Source organism: Sebastes fasciatus, chromosome 6 (genome assembly GCF_043250625.1).
Source record: "Sebastes fasciatus isolate fSebFas1 chromosome 6, fSebFas1.pri, whole genome shotgun sequence".
Taxonomy (NCBI): domain Eukaryota; kingdom Metazoa; phylum Chordata; class Actinopteri; order Perciformes; family Sebastidae; genus Sebastes; species Sebastes fasciatus.
In genome coordinates, this window is record NC_133800.1 from 19,449,328 (window position 1) to 19,470,951 (window position 21,624).

At 42.3% G+C, this 21,624-nt stretch overlaps 1 protein-coding gene across 7 annotated transcripts in view; it reads left to right on the forward strand.

The window, feature by feature from the left end:
* Positions 1-21,624, forward strand: part of LOC141769318 (uncharacterized) — a 322,621-nt gene that overhangs the window by 46,981 nt on the left and 254,016 nt on the right. For all 7 annotated transcript variants that reach the window (XM_074638262.1, XM_074638260.1, XM_074638256.1 and 4 more), the window contains 2 exons: positions 3,736-3,778; positions 6,129-6,363. In XM_074638262.1, the coding sequence (XP_074494363.1) occupies positions 3,736-3,778; positions 6,129-6,363 (278 nt within the window). The remainder of the gene's footprint in view (positions 1-3,735; positions 3,779-6,128; positions 6,364-21,624) is intronic.

The window sequence follows — 21,624 nt, forward strand, 5'->3', positions numbered from 1 at the left end:
AGACCTTGTGGCCCCCGGGGAGGCAGAAGAATAATGGGATGGGCTATTTTTATGGGGGAGCAAAGCAATGGGCCACCAGCCGCTGGGATGCTGGTGCCTGGGTATGGTGCAGAGCAGCAGGGGCTAGCAGGGGGCTAGTGGGGGGCAAAGGAGGGCGAACACTCAACCTGCCACACTGCCAGCTTTCAGCCCTGCCCATCAGTTCTGTACGTCAGCCTGATGCACCGCTGTCGGCCTCTGTGCCCCCGCGCCAGCCGCTGCCCTTGCCGCAGAGAGAGAGAGAGAGAACTGGGTGGGTGGGTGGGTGTGTTGGAGGGGGGTAGAAACATCTGCCACTCTGAGGATAACAGAGGACTCAAAGATACAAAGTGAGGGGGTATCAGGGTGAAGTGATGCATCTGGATACTCAGATAAATACACATTAATGGCCACATATTTAAGCTATGAAGACCTGGAGCAACTAATACTTGTAAAGTTATTCTTAGCCTTTGTTTGAACCTGATTGGATTAAACATTGTGCATGTGTCAGGATGGTAATCCGTCTTAAGAGAGACTTTTAACCAAATACTCAACTTTGACCATCTGCAGTAAACTTTGCAGCAGTCAACTGGAGCTTTATTTCCCACCCATTTTGCACTTTTGTAATATAAAACAAAACAATATCTTAAGCTATAAATGTTATTTATTGTTGTGGGCTGTTTGACCCGAGCCTGGTGCTAACAAAGATACCGTTAATAATGTGCTTGTGTGCTTGGAGTGTTGGAGCAGACCTACGGCTGCCAATATTTTTTGTGTTTTGGTTCTACTCACTCTAAGCACTGCTATTTATCATACTCCCACATAACAATTCTCAAGAGTTAAAGGAGCAAAAGAAAACAAAAACAAGAAAACAAAGTACAAGAACAAAAGAAAACAAAAAAATACAAAACAAGAAAATAAAACTCTGGAGCAGCTACAGTCTTTATTCCCATTGCATTTTCATTCTCATCTTTATTTCATTATTCCAGCGAGAGTTCTTACGCTTGTAAAAGTAAACTTAAATCCTGGACTCCTTTGCAGTCTCTGCATTCTTTATGCATGACAGTAACAGCTCTACAGCAACCGTCGCCCCACAGTCAGCCACGCAACGCTGATTTTAGCAGCAATGCCATATGCTGCGCTGATGTATTTAAGGATTTCTGTGTTTAAACGCACGGTCTTTTAATGGATATGCTTTTATTATGGTATGTTTGTTTGTCGACCGGACAAACTGTACATACAGACTGGTAATTAGCAGTAGCTCATAATGAATGTGGTTGGTCCAGTGAGCTGTATGTTCAGGAGCACTTTATTAGTGGTGTTTCTTTGTGGAGTCCCCAAGCTGAAGCTGAAGTTACCATTTCTTGTGTTTATTGCTTGGATCTGTAGTAAAGCAAATCAAAGCTTACTAGAATATTCTGTAAATACAGTAGTTCATGCATGCTTTGCTACAATATGCTCATGGTATCAAAACAATTTAAAGTACTTCATGAATACACACACACTTACATAAATAGTGACACAAGATTATTAGGATTTAGTAATTGCACAGTACATACTAGAGTAAATCCACCCTATAGTTAGAATATATAGTATTTTCACACTAGAAAAGTGAATAAATTGAATAAAAAAAGAAATATAACTAATATAAATTAGGGCTGTCAATCGATTAAAGTTTTTAATCACAATTAATCGCATGATTGTCCATTTCAATTAATTGTACATTTTTCATCTGTTCAAAATGTATCTTAAAGGAAGATTTGACAAGTATTTAATACTCTTATCAACATGGGAGTGGGCGAATATACTTGCTTTATGCAAATGTATGTATATATTTATAATTGTATATCAATTAACAACACAAAACAATGACAAATATTATCCAGAAACCCTCACAGGTACTGCATTTAGCATAAAAAATATGCTCAAATCATAACATGGCAAACTCAAGCTCAACAGGCAACAACAGCTGTCAGTGTGCTGACTTGACTATGACTTGCCCCGAACTGCATGTGATTATCATAAAGTGGGCATGTCTTTAAAGGGGAGACTCGTGGGTACCCATTGAACCCATTTTCATTCACATATCTTGAGGTCAGAGGTCAAGGGACTTTGAAAAGGGCCATGTCAGTTTTTCCTCATCAAAATGTTGTGTAAGTTTGGAGCGTTATTTAGCCTCCTTCCCTACAAGCTAGTATGACTCGGTTGGTACCAATGGATTCTCTAGGTTTAGTCTAATTCCATATGATACCAGTATCTTCACTCTAGCTTAAAACTGAGCCCACTACAACCTAAAAATCGCAAGTTGCATTAATGCGTTAAAGAAATTAGTGCCGTTAAAACAAATTTGCGTTAATGCGTTATCTCATTAACTTTGACAGCCCTAATTTAAATACAAGGAATTGCTTGATTTAGGAGTCTGATATAACAACAGGTAATGTTAATGGAGCAGCTTACAGCTGGAAAACAAGTGTCGACAGTGGTGTGATGGCTGCGGTGGCAGCCTATTAAAGCCTTTTTCTTTTTTTCTTTTTTTACCAGCTTTCTGTAAAGTGTTCAGATATGAATTTTGCAGATGTATTTCAAACTTGCAAGTTAATTGATCTCTAAACCTTCATATCTTGTATTTGCTTTCTAGTAATTACCAAGCATTTGCACTGTCAACATTAGTATATAATATATAATTTATGGTATTATAGTATGAGCGAATACTACTAACATCTGTGATAACATTTAGTATAAGCCCCTCGAAACATGCTGTAATTCTCATAAAAATCAATGACCTGTTTTGCACATTTTCCCTAAAGTTTCCAAGTGGTAGTTCACCTTTCATGTTATTTCCTTTCACACATTTTGCTACAACTCTTTCTCACAACCCAACCCTTAAAATGCCAAGGGTCACGAGTCAAACATATGCAGCACGGATTACAATTTATTACCCCGCATTTGCCTGATAATTTTTCTCTTTTGACAAGCTTAGGTAAATCATATAGCCTACTCTATAATGTATGAGGACTCGGCTGGCTTGATGAGTAAAGTCCGTTGCTATTGGCTGTTACCCCTGTGGCGTTTGAGTTCCCACAAGACCAATAAGGCTTGTCTGTGTTCCAACATGACTGGAAATCACTGCAGGAACAGGTAGCGGTTCAGGTATTTATAGAAACAATATGCAAATGGATCAGTGCCATGTTGGATTGTTAGAGCAGAGAGGTGACAGTTAAATACATGTACATAGAAGGAGAAATATATAGGCTTCTTTGAGACAAGTCTAATCAGTTAGGATGGCCTGCTCTCCTCATTTCATTTGAATATATTCAGCTCGGACTTAGACTAAAGAAGTGTCTCTCCCCTCCCATGTATATTATTCCTTCCCGCTGAAGGCTCATTATTTTACAGCAGGGTGTGTGAGAGGTGGCCCCAGTCTCTGAACTCTCTGTCGAGGCTGTATTAATCAAACTTCACACAGCGGGGAAGGGTCCACCCACTGACACGGCACCGCTCACTCTACACTTGAGGACAAAAGGGAAAACACACAACCTAAGCTGTTACTGTGAAACATCTGCAGCTTTTGAAGATTACCACTTTGAAATTCTCACAACCATAACCCCCACACCCTTTTTAAAGATGGTCCATACTTGGAAAGTATTTCAGAGTATTGTTCATCCATTTCGGTCAACGTGTCTTATGTTAAAATTGTCTTTTTCCTTTTCTCCACAGTGGACAACAAGATCTTTGCATGGGGAAATGGCACCAGTGGACAGTAAGTGAATTTCAGAAGTAAAAAGATGTAAATGTGCATGTGAGCAATGCTTATTCCCCCAATTCTTGGTGTTACAGCACTGTTCAGACTTTTACTGCCTTCACTTTACTTTAGGGGACCGCTCAGGTGTCCATAAAAGTTCAACTATCTTTTGTCGGTTTTATTCCACCCAAAGGTCATTCAGCTGTATATTAAACTGCAGAAAGACACTCTGGCAGACAGACAAACAAACAAACAGACATAGTTATACACAAGTTGTTTTCCTCCTGATGAGCTTCCTTGTTAAAACTTCTCCAGCCAGAAGCCAGTCTGGACTGTAATGACATCTAAGGGCCCGGGGGCTGCGGTGATTCAGTGGCCCTCAAGTACTCAAACAGCAGCACTGCAGACCCTCAGAGAAATACATAAAAGAAACAAAGGCATCACTTCTCACTCTCTCATCATCTCCCATTGTCCCTTATTCTCCCTCTCTCGCTCTCCATCTCTGCGTCTGTCTCATTCTGTCTCTTCTCTCATGATGCTTTGACCCCTCTAAGCAGGTCGAGGCTCTCTAGTGGGGAGCTTATAGTTGGAGGAGCCTATAGTTGGAGCTCTGCAACACCCACTTGCAGAGCAAAGGGTGAGCATCTCTGTTACACAACTGGCACTCTGATATCTGAAAACTCCTCAGCTCTCCCGTGTGTCTCACTGGAGGCGAGAGAGGAGAAGAGTACGAGGGAGCTGTGTAAATTTAAACTGGCAAACTTTCTGATGGAAATAGCAGTGACCCCAGAGTGGTCTTGTCTTGAGTTGAAGCATTGTTGTAATCAATACAGGCTCTCGTGGGGATGGCGGGCGAGGACCTTTCGTTCCCCGTTTGTGGAAATAATGGAGAAGACTGTTTGTTATTTTTCCCAGACATGCCGCAAACTAGCAGATATGGCCGGGGCATCGCAGGTTATGACGCTGGCTCAGGGAAACAAATACAAAGAGGAGCATTTTATCGAGAAGCAAACAGCAGAGCTCTGTTTGAAGCTGCTGGGAGCTCACGGGTCACAGGGGTGCTGGGGCTGCGTTTGACCAGCTCATCTTGAAAAGGGGTCTTGGATGTTCTTTGTTCACTCACACTGGGGACACGGAGACAGAAACACAACTCTCAGCCAAGGCCTATGTAAAGTCACTCGTACAGCTGCAAATTGAGTTGGGTTCAGTTATTATTTCTTCCCAAGGAACATAAAACTGACCTCACCGAAATATGCCTGTTACACACTCTATGAATGACACTCGTCTATAACACAACACCACAGTATTGTTGTGGTGCTGTACACTAAAGACTGATAACTACCAAAATCTCATCTTATATTATTATTCAATCGATTAAAATATTTAATCACGATTAATTGAACATTTTTTATGTGTTCAAAATGGACCTTAAAGGGAGATTTGTCAAGTATTTAATACTATTATCAACATAGGAGTGGGCAAATATGCTTGCTTTATGCAAATATATGTATATATTTATTGTTGGAAATCAATTAACAACACAAGACAATGACAAATATTATCCAGAAACCCTCACAGGTACTGCATTTAGCATAAAAGAAATAAAAAATATGCTCAAATCATAACATGGCAAACTCAAGCCCAACAGGCAACAACAGCTGTCAGTGTTTCAGTGTGCTGACTTGACTATAACTTGCCCCAAACTACATGTGATTATCATAAAGTGGGCATGTCTGTAAAGGGGAGACTCGTGGGTACCCATAGAACCCATTTTCATTCACATATCTTGAGGTCAGAGGTCAAGGGACCCCTTTGAAAATGGCCATACCTGTTTTTCCTCATCAAAATTTAGCCTAATTTTGGAGCGTTATTTAGCCTCCTTCCCTACGAGCTAGTATGAAATGGTTGGTACCAATGGATTCCTTAGGTTTTTCTAGTTTCATGTGATGCCATTTTTCACTCTGGCTTTAAAACTGAGCCCGTACAACCTAAAAATTGCAGGATGTGTTAAAGAAATTAGTGGCGTCAAAACAAATTTGCGTTAACACATTATTATCACATTAACTTTGACAGCCCTAATCATTACATTAAAGTGACTTTTTACTCGTTGGTTTATCACACAAAAATGATTAAATTGATGTTTCATTTTTATGCATTACACGCGAAACATTAACAACTAATTTTGTTAGTCTTTAATTAGTTTGCTTTGAATTATTAATTTAAACAACATTTTGTAAAATGGTACCACTTTCACGACATGATTCCACAGAAAGTTGATAACATTCTCTTAAAGCTAAGCCTTATTATTTCATTTACATGAAACAGAATAAAGCTTCAAACTGTATGTTTTGTCTGCTTTTTGTTTCAGGCTGGGTGATGGAGAGAGGGCAGTAAAGGACCAGCCTGTCCAGGTTAAGTTGCCACGGGAACTGAACGTTAAAGGGAGCGACGCAGATGTGGATGTCGTCGACATAGTCGGTGTGACCTGTGGAAGCAGACACTCCTTCATATGGACTGAAGCTGGGCAGGCTTACAGTTTTGGAAACAACTTTTACGCCCAGCTCGGCTATGACGTCCAGAGGCTCGACTTCAAAGACCACCAGGTATGAGGATATCAAAATTATATACCTGATTAATACTGGTACCTTTTGAAAATCTCAAATGCTAAGAGTTTGGGTTGAAACTCTTCATGCAGCATGACGCACACAAACAACACAAAACTCACAAAATGTGCACTCATCACATTAAAACCAATGTGATTTTCTAATGTCCCCTTAAAACATCTACATAATCTCTACAGTAGAACATCATTAGTTTTTAATTCATTGTTTTGAGAGAGAGAGAGGGAGAGAGAGAGAGAGAGAGAGAGAGAGAGAGAGGGGCCGATGGAGGCAGGCCTGTGTGATGGATATCTCGAGGGCCTGGATGGCTCTTTGCTGGTTGTCTCTCTCTATCTCTGTCCTTACATGGCTTACCATACAGTAGCATGCTGCTGAACCATACAAATCCTAAATTAAGTGCTGTGGAATTGAAATTGGCTCTCTTGTGAAGTGTTCCACTTGCATTGGAGCTTAATTTTGCCTACTCATATCATTTGATTCAGTCCCTCAGTCCCTCTTTTGCTCGCTGCAGCCCGTCGCTCCCTCTTCCTTCTCATGCAAAATAAGCCCATTTAATGTGACAGTGTCTAGGTGAATGATTGCCACTCAACACTTGATATATGGGCATGCGCCTCTGTGCGCATGTGTACTGGATATATTATATTTCCGACAGATTTTCCCAGTCTCTTGCAGTGACATTAGTGCATTGTTATACATTACGTCTTTCAGTTTTTTACGCCCACGTATTGTAATGGATGGATGGATTAGAAAAGAGGAAGAGGCTTGGTGGCAGTATTTCAGTCCACTCTCGCCCAAATATCGTAACCTGTTTTCATCACTTTCCATTTCTCCTGTGCTGAAGTCAGTACGGAGAAGCTTACTATGAAAGTCTTCTGAAATAGCTTCTAACCTGCTCAGTCAGTCAGTGATGTCTGATTTGTCTCTGTTTCCTATGGATTAAATGACCTTAAAGGTAGGGTTGGTAAAGATTTTAGATTTTTTTTTGTTATATTAGTCGAAATTCTTACATCCCGAAAGCAATCAATAAATCAAATGCTCTGACAAAAAAAAATCTGATATCTGTGGCTGTCGTAGTACTGTAATAAGCCCATCCAATCATTACATTCGCCCCTGTCTACCCACATGCACTCAGCCCGTGCACTCATTGCTTGTCACCGGAGTCTTCCACAAGCTGTATGCTTGACAACTGTGATTACTAACAATAGCCTTGTTCGTTGTTCACGTTCATTATGATATGTTTATGTTCGTAAATAGTGGGGGGAGGCCTGAAGCGACGGACTGTCAGTGTTGCCGACTTGGCGACTTTCTCTCTAGATTTAACACTTTTGGAGCTAGTGCTGCTAGCTACTTTGATTGTAAAAGAGTTGGCAACACTGGGTTTGTTTTTTCAGCTGGATCAGTTTTCAAAATCTAGTGTAAGCTTGCTAGTTTCTCAAGATCGCCCAGTTTGCCTTTAAAATCTTAACTACCAACAAATGGTTTACTTTTAAAAGCAGTATTATCAGCCATTACTTTTTTGCCTTACCATCACAGTGAAGTGTTCAGTTGCTGTTTTTTTTTTATAATCCGGATGCTGTTTTCTTGTTATCTGTTGTTGCTTTGGCCTTGTTCCAGCAGTAACATAAGACAAATTCCCAGAAGAAAGGCGTAAGAGTTCATATGAGACTGGCTTCACATGGGGATGGGGTGGGGTAGGGGGGGCAGAAAGTACCCAGCCACCTGGCAGCAGTATTGAGTCCCAGGGGCCAAACCTCTCACCTCTCCTCCCTGATAAAAGCCACTGGGATCTGCATGACTGCACCCAGCCCTCACCTCTTTCTGCTAAGGCAAAGGATACCGAAAGGGGGAAATACAGCAGCGGTAACAGAGAATGGGAGCTGGTGGTATGTGTATCCCAGAGTCACCCTCTCCTCTCACTCTACCAGTGGCCTCTGATTGCCCCAGGTGGAGGCCCAAACCTGGCCCTCTCTCTTGTAAACCCCCAACCTCCATCTTCTTTCATCCCTATTGCCTCCCCTGTGTTTTTTTTCCAGGTCCAGAAAAGCTGCTCCACCTCCAGCTATCCCCCAGACTCCGTACTATACGATACCGGCTATTGTTGTAAAGAATCTGTAGGTTGGAACTGCCGGCTTCACCCCTAAGGCTCCGTTTCTCTTTACCGTCTGAAATGGAGTGGTAGGAGACTGCTGAGATCTGAGAAACACTATATTCTGCTCTTTATTGGCCCAGTGATAAGGTGTTGGGATTCTGCTCACACCTGTGAGCCCATTGTTCAGGCCCGCTATGGCATTTCACCTGCAACAGACAAGGTTAGACACAGCTCCTATTTAATGGTTTGATTGACATTATTTTAATGGCACACCGTGGGGAGCTATAGGTCTGTGAACGGAAATGAAAGTTAATCTTATTTTTTTCCCCCGCTCTCATGTCTCTGCCCCGTCTCTCTCCCCCTCATTAGGACAATGACATTGTCATTTTCTCAGGGTTTTGAGGGATGTGTTTGTATGCAGATAGGACCGTCCCTCTTTAGTTCTCCATGTCCTGCCTTATATAAACATTTTGATAAGTATTAGCACTCACTGGCTGTGTTATTGCGGTAGCTGCGGTAGTATCAAGCCGGTATCATATACCATAGGTCTGTTTGTTTTTGTGTGTATGATTTTTTTTTTTTTCTCTGTATGAATAACATAGCTCAGCCTCTAAGTAGGTTAACACCTCCTAGCTGAAAATGTACCACCCATTGTCTGTATTTCTACAAAACTAGGCGAAAAAGCGACCGCGGGAGCATGAAAATAAACTCTGTTCCTAAATGTGACACGTGTGCAGCTTGAGCTTGGCACGGCATCCGTGTTCAGCCTGGCTGAGCACAACTTGTTTGAATGTCATATTTATCCCTGTGTTTTGTCAGAAAATTAACTTCCTGTGAGTTTGCGGCAGAGCCGAGCATATGGCCACAGCTCTCTAGAGATGACAGCCTAGCGGAGCGGGAGCTCGCCGGTGCCGCTGCCCTGCTCTGGCGGCAGATGCTCCGGGCTTCTCCGCGATTAAGTGGAGATCATCACTGTTTTCTTTGAGCACCGCTGTGCCTTGTACTCTGAAGTGTTCCGTTAATCACTGCCTGCCTCCCTGCCTTTTCCACACAAGCTGCCAAAGCACTCATTAAGTTTGAATCTCCCTCTCACCACTCGCCTGCTCACCAGCTCGATACATTCTGTGACTGGATCTTAGCAGGCGCCCTTTCTGCGGGAACACAATGGTTTGTTGCACCTGTTTGCTAGAGGGATCATAAAAGCCACAAAGTTTTTTTTTTGCGCACTTGTTTTCTGGCCCTCTTCTGCTGTTCAACATTTTTAAGGCATTGTGTACAAACTGTAAAATAAGTGTCGCTCTTTGTGGCGCTGAATGTTTTTTCTCCAGCCTGCGTATGCTGGTGTAGTCTGTATTTGAGTTTCTCCCCAAGCACTAAGATGCTGCCTTGTTTCCAGTACAGACCTCTGAGGGGAGAGAAGCCTTTTCTACACCTTCTGCATACTATTAGGAAACTGCTTGTCGCTTTTACAGTTGTTAAACATCACTATGTTATCCTCTCTGTGAGTCTATATATTTATGGAATCAGAATGCAGGTATAATGTAAAACACAACTCTGCTCAAAGAGAAACAAAAAAGATAGAAATTGAGTCTTTGTTAGCCCCCCCCCAACCCCAGTATCACACATCCAGTTGTGTTGTGTACATCTCCTACACAAGCAACCATCCATTGTCATTGTTAAACATTGTGACACGCTTTAACCCTGATTGATCTTGATCTCCGACACAAATAATAATGTGATTACAGGCTTTTCTCAGCTTCTCTCTTCACAGCAGTGGAAAATAACATTAGATATTTCCTTTCATGTTAATCGCCTTGGTTGGAAGTATACCTCGGTGCACCAATAGGCCTCAGTAATGCCTCCTTTCTTCTAAAAAAAAAAAACCCATCCAAAATAACCTATTTGCAGCACACCCACACACACATTGCTTAGCTCTGTAACACCGTTATTCTGCGCCCATCAAAGCCTAGCTCGCTTGTCCTGGTGCAGCGATCATTCCCCCACAATAGCGGGATGGCATTACCGCGCTTTTGAAAGCATTTGCATGGCAAAGCAATTGCATGCACCTTGTAAATAAAGGAAATGATCCTGTTCATCGCAGGTTGGATTTCCTGGATAAAGCTGGGGGAAATGGATCCCTGCGCCATCTCGCATCGATATATACAGACGCCGTTTTTCCCTCATCCTCAAGTTTACTTTGCAATAACTGTCTGCTTCTTAATCTTGTCTGTCAGGCTGTTAGGCAGACACACAAAAACGTATGTGGTTCTCTCTGCTGCGTTGGTTACTTGGCAGACACGCTGATTAGTGCCAGTTTGCCTCTTTTCAATATGTCGATACCCAGATAGAAAGCCGGCCCCATTCATTGAGCCCAAGTACCAAAATAGCAATTGCTGTTCTCAATCAACTATGAAGAAATTGGTTTGCATTGTTGGAAGAGGTTGATTAGTGACTTTTTGAAGAGGCTCTTGAAATGACTTTCAAATCAGGCCGAGTTGACAGACAGCTGGTTCTATATTGATTTTTACAGTGTAGGGTCAGCAATAACGAATAATATTATTTTTTGTGCCACGCATTTGTACCTTCTGAGCCCGTGTATTTCTATTCAACACAATAAACAATCATCTCATCTATTCAGAATCAAATATATTCACTACTGTACAAATTGCCGCTGCGTTCTTTGCAAGGTACGGCTAATTTTTTTAAATTTCCTTGTCAGGAGCAGCCAAGGGAGAAGGTGTCAGTTTGATGCCACAAGTACACTAACGGCTGTGCGGGAGCATAAGTGTTCGCCGCGCTTCGGTGACGGTGCGTTTGATTTCGACACTGACCACCGGTGGTGCCAACCCTGTAGTCCTCATCTGAGCTGCCTCTTGAGACGCGAACATAGACGACGTCCCTCCCCCACATCTCACTTCAGACTGATGCTGCTGAGAGAGAGAGAGAGAGAGAGAGAGAGAAGTAAGCGAGAGGCTGCGAGACAATAAAGTCGCTGTATAGTATACACTTCTATCACTTGTCTATTGTTACACAGTTACAAGCTATGCAGTACGTGGGAACTCAGTGTGGGTGTACTGCGACCTAAACTACTATACCCGTCTCCCCTAGGGGCACCTCAAAGGACGCTTGTTCTGTTCCTCCTCTCAGGCCCTGGGCTCTGCTGAAAAATGAGAGGCAAGGCAAGTGAGAAACAGGGAAGAGAGGGAACAGAGGGAGGTAGTCTCAGCTGTGTAGGAAGGCTAACCTGCGCCTCTGGAGATCATGCGTCTTTTCAAAAGTATCAAGACAGACCCATCTTTCTGACTACTCACTCCCTCCTCTGACTTGTTTAGGGGCCACAGTGTTGAAGTAGTTCAGTCTGATGACTTCTGCTGCACTCTGGAACTCACTACAGGCATTTTTCATTGTTTGCTATTCTTTTTTTACCATTAGATGTTACGCAAAGTTGAAATATGCATTATTTTCTCAGTGTGAATGAGAGAATATGGTGTTTGTGACCTTGTTTCAGTTTGAATCATATGCCCCACTGTTTCCTAATACGCCCCTAGTGTATGTAATGCTGAAAGCACATTTATTACACATCAATAATTCTGTACATTTCCTTCTGGAAAACTAATTCTCATAATAGGATTTTGTCAATGTGATTTGAATAATGATCTCAAAACATCCCATTTTAGGCTACTTAACTAAATAGAATATTACTGATTGCAACACTTATCCATGGTTGGGGTTTTGGTAACCTTCTTTTCTGTTTCTTGCCAACAGCCAATTTTCTCTCAATTAAAGCATGATATTAGCACTCAGTAGGGCATAAACAGAAACAACCATACACTACTGCATATCATGCCTTGATTATGAGCTTAAGAGTGGGTGTACAGATGGATCCAGTTTCTATACTCCTATTAGAGTGCTTGTGTTTTTTTATGCGTGTGTGTCTGTGACAGAAAGGGAGAGGGAATCGCTGCCTGCTTTAGCTGCAGGAAAAGCTGGAAGTTATCAGCTCCATCCTGTTAAAACCTCTGGAAAAGGGAGGGCAGGGAGGAAAAGAAAGGCAAAAGTCACAGGTATAGTGGGAAGAAAAAGTGTATCATTACATTGAGAGCCAGTCAGTGGTGATGCCAGTTGGCCAAAGTTAGCAGGAAGCTGTCCTAGTAAATGGCAGCAGCTGCTCGCAGTTCGAGAGAGCATGTCCCAGTCAGAGGAGAAAAGCGATGGCATCTACATTAATACTACCTTAATGGCCCATCTGGCACTCCGTAGGGTCCCTGGCTGCGCCATCGACTCATAGGCGTTTGACAGGCAGTCTCCAGCGCACCAGACGCGCATGGCATGCCAAATGGCGGGGAGACGCCTCCGTGGCGCACAGATCTGTCAAACTCTCTCTGACGCCGTAGTCACACAGGCGCGGGAAGTTAAGGCAAGTTTTCACACGTGATTGGTTCTTGACATGGATGGGGAGAGGGAGGGGGCATGGAGGAGAATGACTGGCTTGTCTATCTCTCTCTCTCTCTCTCTCCTCCGCACGCTCCTCAAATGCAAACACACATATGTGCACACACACATTATCACACACACACACACACCTCTACACAAACACACACACTCTCCATACTAGCTGCTTAAGTTGCCATGACCAGATTAAACCTCAATGAGAAAGCCAGGTTAAGATTAGCCAGTGGTGGATTCACTCTGCTCTGATGGCAAACGGAGATAACAAATATTATTTTTGCTGCGAGTCACAGCCTCTCTCTGTAAACAAATACTGGAACAAATTGCTTCATTGGAAGAAATTGTGGAAGGTCTTATCAAAACACCACAGGGGTTTCTGGCTATAATTGGCATAATTGGTTGACAGAGCAGGCTGCGGTCCATGATGTGGCACAGCGATGCACTTTATGGGAACTGAGTGATCATGGCTTTAGGTCTATAGATTGCCCTTTCAGATATTTAAAGATACTGGGCAAGAAGTGCATTACTTGATATGCAAACGACGCACATAGTAGGGTCCACTGATATGTTGTATTAGCTTGGGAAATAACTTATTAATGTGTGTCAAAAAAATCACAATTAGGTCATACTATATATTTCCTTATGTCATGTCGAGCTACAGTAGATACTTAACTTCAATCAATTATAAAGTATAAACCTTTTTTTCCTTTCCGATACCTGAACTTGTGGTATCGGCTGATACTGAGTACCGATACCAGCGTGATAAATATAATATCTTCGGTGCTTTTGGGCTATCTTTGTAGAACTTATCTCGTCGTTCAAATGCGGTTTCCAACGTTTGCTGCTGCGGTTCGTCCTTTTCCCCCCCCCTTTGCCTTAGTGAAGTCGTAGTGCTCTTTCGCGTGATGCGTCTTCAAATGTTTTATAAGATTGCTGGTTTTGAGATTGGCAACACTAGTGCCACCCCTTGAAACGGAAGCCTTACATACTCTACATATCGCCATTTTACTTGTTGGATTTTCCACCGTGAAATATTGCCAATGGCTGATTTTCCTCGCTCTGACTACCGTTACCGTTACACTCTAGCACCGCACTGTTGTTGCTCTCGTCACGTGACAAACTACCTGCAATCAGTTCTTCTTCGCTGCTCTAAAACAGTAGTTGCCTGTGGCAGCCATGATACATCCAGGGCGACAGCATAGTGAAGGCTACTGTTGTGGAAGAATTGATTTCCGGTTAAACAAGTTGATTTGTTTCTGGGTTAATAAATCATAGTATCGGATCGGTGCATAGACTGGCTTACTCGCCGATACCCGATCCCGAATTTTGGGCAGGATCGGACGCATTTCCGATGCTGGTATCGGAACAACTCTAATAAAGTAATTTAGAAACTGTTTCCATGTGTCACCACCTTGTGACTGAGGTTTAAGCCATCAACTAATAACATCCTGTGTACAGGGTGAAGGAGGTTTCTCTCAGAGCACGCCTCGTTCTGCAGTACCCACCAGCACAGATCACAGTCCCAGCAGTCTGTATCACACTGCTGCTGGGAAACTATGGCTTCTTTCTGATGAGTAAACTACACACAAAAGTACAGCAGGAGTACTTTAAAACATTTGCTACCGTTCTTTCTCTCACACTTTTTCTTAAGGACATTTTGAGAGATAGCAGCGGTTCAAAAATGGAACGGAAGGTTCTTTAGAAAATGCATTTCAAATGGCTTATCCAGTAGGTAGCCCCAGAGGACACCTCAGGGATAAACCTTGGCAAGAAAGGAAGATAGAGGGAAAAAAAGCGAAATTGGAAAGAAGACACAGCCGTGACTAAAACAGTAGAAATATATAGAGAAAAGGTATCCTCTTAACCTGCCGACGCCTCTTCAGAGAAATCACAGCGCTCCATATCAGTATTCACTTTCTGAACACTCTGCTGTGTTCTGTGTTTATAGAAAAAGTGTAGATCCGCTGATGTCTTTTGCCCCAGACAGCCTCATATTCAGACAGCCTGTGCAGGTGATTTCTAAATGACTCACACCGCTGTTAGACACTGCCCCAGTTTAGTTTTGTTGTTTCGTGTTTGCTGTTATTGGTGTGGTTGATGTTATTCTTGCATTTAAAGTAAATCAGTGCATGATAAAAAGAAAGGGGTGTGCTGTTTTATTTTAAACTAAACACAGAACTAGTGAAATCGAGGTCAGCTGGACAACAGCTGCCAAGTTTTGTGTGCAAGAAGGCGAAGGGAGGAGAGGGAGAGATAGAGAGATGAGGGCTGAAAGGAAAGAGGAGAGAAAAAAAAAAAGAGGAATCAGCAAAATGGGTTCGGGGGGGATTGGGAAGAGAGAAGAGCAGGAGGAACTCTTCAACTTTCACTCTCATTCCCAGATGTGTTGTAGGCAAGACGTAGCCTTTGAAGAGCTTGTGGCAAAATAGGCAAAATATGAATACACGCACACCCTCTCCACTCTCCCTCTTTCTCATATACTTCCCCTTTTCCTCTCTCTTTCTTTCGCTCCCTCGTTCAAACTCTCTCCACATCTCCCTCTCTTTATCTTTCTCCCTGGGCATCTCCGTTCCTTAGTGGCAAGCCCAGCTGGGGGGTTTCTGTGGTACTGCGAGTGAACCTTCACTGTCTCCTTCGGCAGGCAGCTGTCCCTGCACAACACACAAACGCACACATACTGCTCTTTGATTGACTAAAAATGTTTTTCACATACTCATACTTTTCATGCACATTTACATATGTGACCAGGTCACAATGGATAATTTACAGCTTTACAAAACGAACCTCTCGTTGTTAGTTGAAGTCATAAATAAAGTTTGGATTTTATTTTCAGGACTACTTAAAAAAGGACAGGACTCTTCACCCTACCATGTCCACCACTCTTTCACGTGCAGTCTACTCTAAAGCCACTAGAGGGAGCTTATATTATGCTGTGGTCCCTCATGCCAGGAATCTGTTTTATAGTACTGTTGTTCCAGCAAGCAGGCACAATTTCCCCCCTATTCTGTCCCTAAATGCCATCAACTGTCCTGCAGTTTCATGTTTTTAACAATGCAGAGATCACAGCCTCTAACCTAGACAAGAGACAAAGACATGAATTGGTATTCGGAGTGTGCGCTCCTTCAAACTAATACAATAATTGCTTCTCATGTGTTTGCGTTTTAACACAGATATCCAGTAGTGCGAGTCAACATGTGCGTGTGCGGAGGTGATAATTCTCCAGTTGCTCAGAAGCATGAGCGGGGTGTATAATGACAATAACAGAGAGCATGCCTAGGCGTGCTTTCAATCTGCTCCCCAAATGTAATGAGTCTGGGCAGAAGTCTGGTCATCCCAACTTGATCAAAAACGGGAGGAAATCTGCAAATGATTTATTATATCCTGTGGAGATTCATCAGTTACACATGTCAAAATGATGCTGAGCTGAAAATTAAAAGGCATCTTTCGTCACCATTATTTTCCTAATATAGACGGAAAGTGGGAGCTGGAAAGTCAGGAAAAAAACAACGTTTTATCTGGTTCAGTTTATACAGTATATTCCATTTTATTTGATCTCGTGCCATCTGTATACATTTTGTCTGTTCCTCAAAGATAATAATATAAGTAATGTGAATTACAAATATTACCAAAGCTTTATTTCGAAATTGTTTTTCAAAAGCTCATTCTAATAAGTACCACATATTACACATTATTTGATTCAATAATATAAGCGAGATTCAAACACCTTTTTTCTAATTTCACCTTATAGGATACACATGCACATTTATCCCTACCTTATGTGCACCTTTGCCCTCTTGCATTTCATCAAACTGCAGAAGACTAATGCATATTGCCAGTTAATCATATTTTTCTGTCTCCGTCCCTCCCTAATAGGAGCGGGGTGACATGACAGCATCTGAACTAGACTCCCAGAGTTGTCCTGCCGTAGCGTTACACGATCTCCCCTCTCACGTTACTCAAACACGCTTGGCCGATGGGATTTGCTGTACTATGCGCTTCTCCTCTCCTCCACTCCTCCTGGCCTTTTCCTGTGACAGGGCTGCCGATGATACAGATCCGCTGTGACATTTTACATTGTGCTCCCTAATTGCAGCAGCTGATAGTGGGATAGCTCGCCATACAGCTGCATATTTCCTCTTTTTTCCACCCTTTGGCTTTTTTCTTTTCCTTTTTTTTTTTTTGAAGGCGGCTAGCGCGGGATGTTTTACTGGTTCAGACTAATTGCATTATACACATGTTGTGTGATGGTATGCCATTAGGCGTCTCTCGCTGCTATGCAACTCTAGCAGAACTTTTATATAAAATCCATGAATTTAAAGGTAGGGTTGGTAGTGCTGTTTTTTTTGTTATATTCTTTAAAATTCTTATTACATCCAGACAGTCATCAATAAATCAAATGCCCTGACAAAAAAACAAAAACAAAAACAATGCGATATCAGTGGCTTTCGTAGGACTGTAATAAGCCCGTCCAATCATTTAATTCTGCCTGAATAGTTTTTAACGTCACAACTCCCACAAAATGACTTGTTTCACTATCAGCATTTGATAGATTCGGTGCGATAACATTTGTAAAGTCTAGAAAAGCCACACGATTGAATTACTTTATCCCCATTCAAGTTAGAATAGGGCTAAACTAGAAAGGTAGTCGGCTCGGCTGCCGCAAGTCTGTGGTGCGCATGCTCTGTCCGTAGAGCATGCACGTTAACGTTCTGCAAAAATAGTGAGCAGCAGTGTGAGATCAAGTGTCGTATATACTGAACTTGTACATATGTAATCAACCCTCACCTGCGATTGGGCGTGGTTTCAGAACCTTCAGCGGACACGCCCCCAGTGTTTCAGAGCAGAGAATACTGCTTGTTTTTTCACGATTTTGAAACCTAATTTTATATACTTATTGATTTTTTTTTTTTCAAATTTGGCTGGTTGAATAGTAACACATTTTTCTGTGGACTCAGAACACATTTATTTTTGCTTTACCTGGACTTTAACTGAAACCTTAAATAGCAAATTTTTTGTTATTAATTTAAAATCCTCATTTCCAACATTTAAGTGAGCAAGCATGTTTATGGGCCAAGGTGTATTTGTCCATTCCTTCCTTTTGCTCTGGTATTGTGTCCTCAAGTGTCTCCCACAGCCTGCGACTCCTAAACTGAAAGCCAGAATAAACCTGTGTGACAGATGCAGCTCTAATTATACAGTTGTTTTAAGGCTGTCAGGTTGCAGCGAAAAGGGAGCCAGCCATTTGGGAAAGTGAAGGAGGAGGAGGGTATGGAGTAGGAAGAGGGGGGTAGAGGGGGGACGATTTGATGGACGGACATTGTAACACCAGCATCTGGTGATAGCTGCAGCTGCCGTATCGTGTTCCCACTGCCAGCTTGCCAGCTAAATAAATATTGCCACGATCTGTCTTGTACTAGCAAGTGTAAATTACTTTAACACGTCAATAACTAGTTTACAATGATGTTTTTTCCTGCCATTTCAGGATATATATTGATTTCACATTGCTGTTAAATGGCTTGAGCATTGTTTCCCTCAGCCCTGCACTTTGTTTTTCACATAGACTCCCAAGGAGCCTGGCGGGAACAGGAGATGTAGTTATTCTACCTTTGCACTCTCTCACTAAATAGAAAATTGAATTAATCATATTGAATATTGTGCCCCTTATGATCGTAGATATCACATCTTTTTGTTAGGGTTAGATTTGAATGTGTTTTTTGTCTTTTTACATTGGTAATATGTACTTTGTCTATATGCTTTTTGAGCCATGCCACTTTAACTGTAGTGTTACATTATAGTCTCACCACCGTGATGCAATTAGTGTAAAATGAAAAACCCTCCTCTGAAAAAGTGCATCTAGTTTGTTTCTTGCTTTGTTAAGTAAAGCGGATTATAATTAGCATAGAAGACAGACAGAAATCTTAAGTGTCAATGTTACCAGTATAATGTTCCATTTTTTATGCTGTATTTTCCTCAATAATAGAGAGAAATAATTAGTCAAGGAAAGTGATTTAGTCAGAAACAATGTCCACAATATCCATTTTCTGTGTGTGGTGCGTCAAAATAGACCATAGAATGTACAGTATGTTAAACGGCTCTGAATGAGGCTTCATGGTTGCTTTTTGTTTGGATATGCACATGTGCGTTATGAAGTGGGAGCATGCACGTGTGTGCACCCATGCAGGCGCGCTTACACTTCTATATTGCGCGTCGTCTATTTTCATTCATATGGGCTCCTCCTCGCACGGACAGATGTTGGGAAACCCACAAAATCAGAGCCGAAGCCGCACTATAATCACCGCGATTTTAATCAAGGTCTCGCATTGTGACCCACTTATTTTCTCACAGTGCTGATTGCACTGCAGCGCAGTGACGACTAGCATTACAAAACTGCAGCCTGTGATTAACCTTCACATCATATACATGTCCCCTAACCAGCATACAGCGAATCCTAATCCCAAAATTACACCCACTTGGACTGGAAAACCTCTCCCTTTGTCAAATTTAAACATTTTCCTCCCTCATCCTCCCATCTCGATATGATGCAATGACACTGCCTGCTTCGTGCATATGAGCAAATTGAGGTATGTCTGAGTGTGTAATACTCAACTGACTATTTCAAACAGACAGAATAATCTTTTTGTGCAGGCACGCTCTATGACCTACCTTTTTTTTTCTCTCTACAAGTTAAACACATCCACCAAAATAGGATACAAATAAAACACACAATTCTAATTCTTCTAACCTTCTTAGCCATTTTCACCAGCGTTATAATTTTCACATCAGTGATAATAAAGCAGATTGATTATTCATTCTCATGCTTCAACACCATTTAATTGCGTGGCCAGGACACTCCAACTTGGGGTCAGCAGGGTTCTCTCTCATTTACACAAAGACGCATCAACACACACACACACACGCTTTCAGAAATCTCTCTCCCTCACAGATGCTCTCACTGTGCCTTCTCAAAGGGCCCCCCAAAAACATGCCCGGACTGGAATTGCCAAAATATCCTTCTTCCTCCTATCAAACACACACTGCGCCCCATCTCAGTCCCATCTCACTTATTCCTTCAACATCTCAATTAATACCCCTTAGGAGGCCCGGCGCCCTGCAGGGGCACGGAGACTCACTGTGGCGCTGGATTCTCCCTGCAAAAACGTTCACCACGGATGCTGTAGTGATTTCATTTTAAACCACGTCACTAAACTATCACTTAACTCCATCTCAGTTCCCAATCAACACCAACAGATTAAACACATTGATTCATGAGCAGTTGTCAGATATCATGTGCATGTATGTGCCTGTGTTTGTGTCTTTGCATTTGAAAGTTAGTCCAGTTCTTCTTTTCTAATGAGGATCTCCAGGTTCCACACACACCATACATTGGTGTTTATGACGAATGCATTTATTAGTGTGTTCTTTGGTAGCTTGGAAGTTTAAGGAAGTTGAACTTAGGGCTGTTGCGTTGAAGGAATTTCCCCCGCGGTGATAATGATTGGCTTTATTTGTAAATTATTTAATTTATCCTGATTTTAGTGCTATATAAATAAGCTTTATTGTTAGGCTATTATTAAGTATATTTTGCTTTTTAAATAACACAGATGACAGTTAAATTACAGTTGAATTGAAATACTTGTTTATTGTTAAATGCAGAACACAGAAAGGTAATGACGCGCAGGTTTTTTTTCAGCTGAGGCGTTTTGGTTGCCTCTGGTTGCTATGATACGGAATATCCGCAGAAGTAAAAATGTCTGCGTACTCGCTTCGGATGAAGGGAAGGCCGAAGCATGTAGGGAGAGAGGATGGACCCGCTAGTCTATGTGTATTAATCTCTCCTCCATTGTTATTGTTGTTCACTTGTAGCCCACATGTAGGACGTGACAGTTGGTCTTTGTGGTATTTGTCATGGATCCACAAAGAGAAGTGGATACAGCGTTGAACGGCTCCTGTTCATTCCTATGAGAGTTGCTCAGTGGCGCATGAAGCCAAAATGGCTCGACCGCCGAGTGGTAAAATACCTGGATCATCAAGTGATCTACCACATCCACTGGGCCCATAGAGCAGGCGCAGTAGCGTTTCCTTTAACTCTGCCTCCCGACCCTCGGTCTCCTTCACATGAACGGAAGAAGGGAAATAACTCTGGATTAGCGCATTTTACAACTTTTAGGACCTAATGATTTAAATAAGGGCTATTCAAGTGTTCGTACTGGGAAGGTGATTGACCTAACAAAAAAAAAGATCCACTGAGTTAAAGACGTTTCTTTCCCAAATGTAAGTCTTTGGGAAAAAAGTATTTTTGGGCCCAATGACATCACGTGACGGATACGGAAGTTGTAGTACCGCTGTTTGGCCACCAAAATAAAATTGTTCTTCAAAGCCCGACGCACTTCCTGGGGGCTTGTCATTTGTCCCAAAAAAAGCACCAAATGTGCAGCGCTTAACGCAGAATATTATTGCAATATTGTGGTTATTGCGACAGCTTAAGGGAGAGGGCTTTTATATTCAATCCGTACGACAGCCATACAACCTATACCATACCTGTAGAGCTGCAACAGTCTCTGTCCCCTGTCTCTCTGCTCTCTCGCCCTGCCTGGTCCTCCTGTTCAGTAGCTAATGGATCGCTGTGGTTTCCAGGGTCTGCTCCAGAAATGTTCTCCTGTGGAGATCTCGTAAGAAGTGCCCTCAGCTGGTCCCTCCGTCTGCCA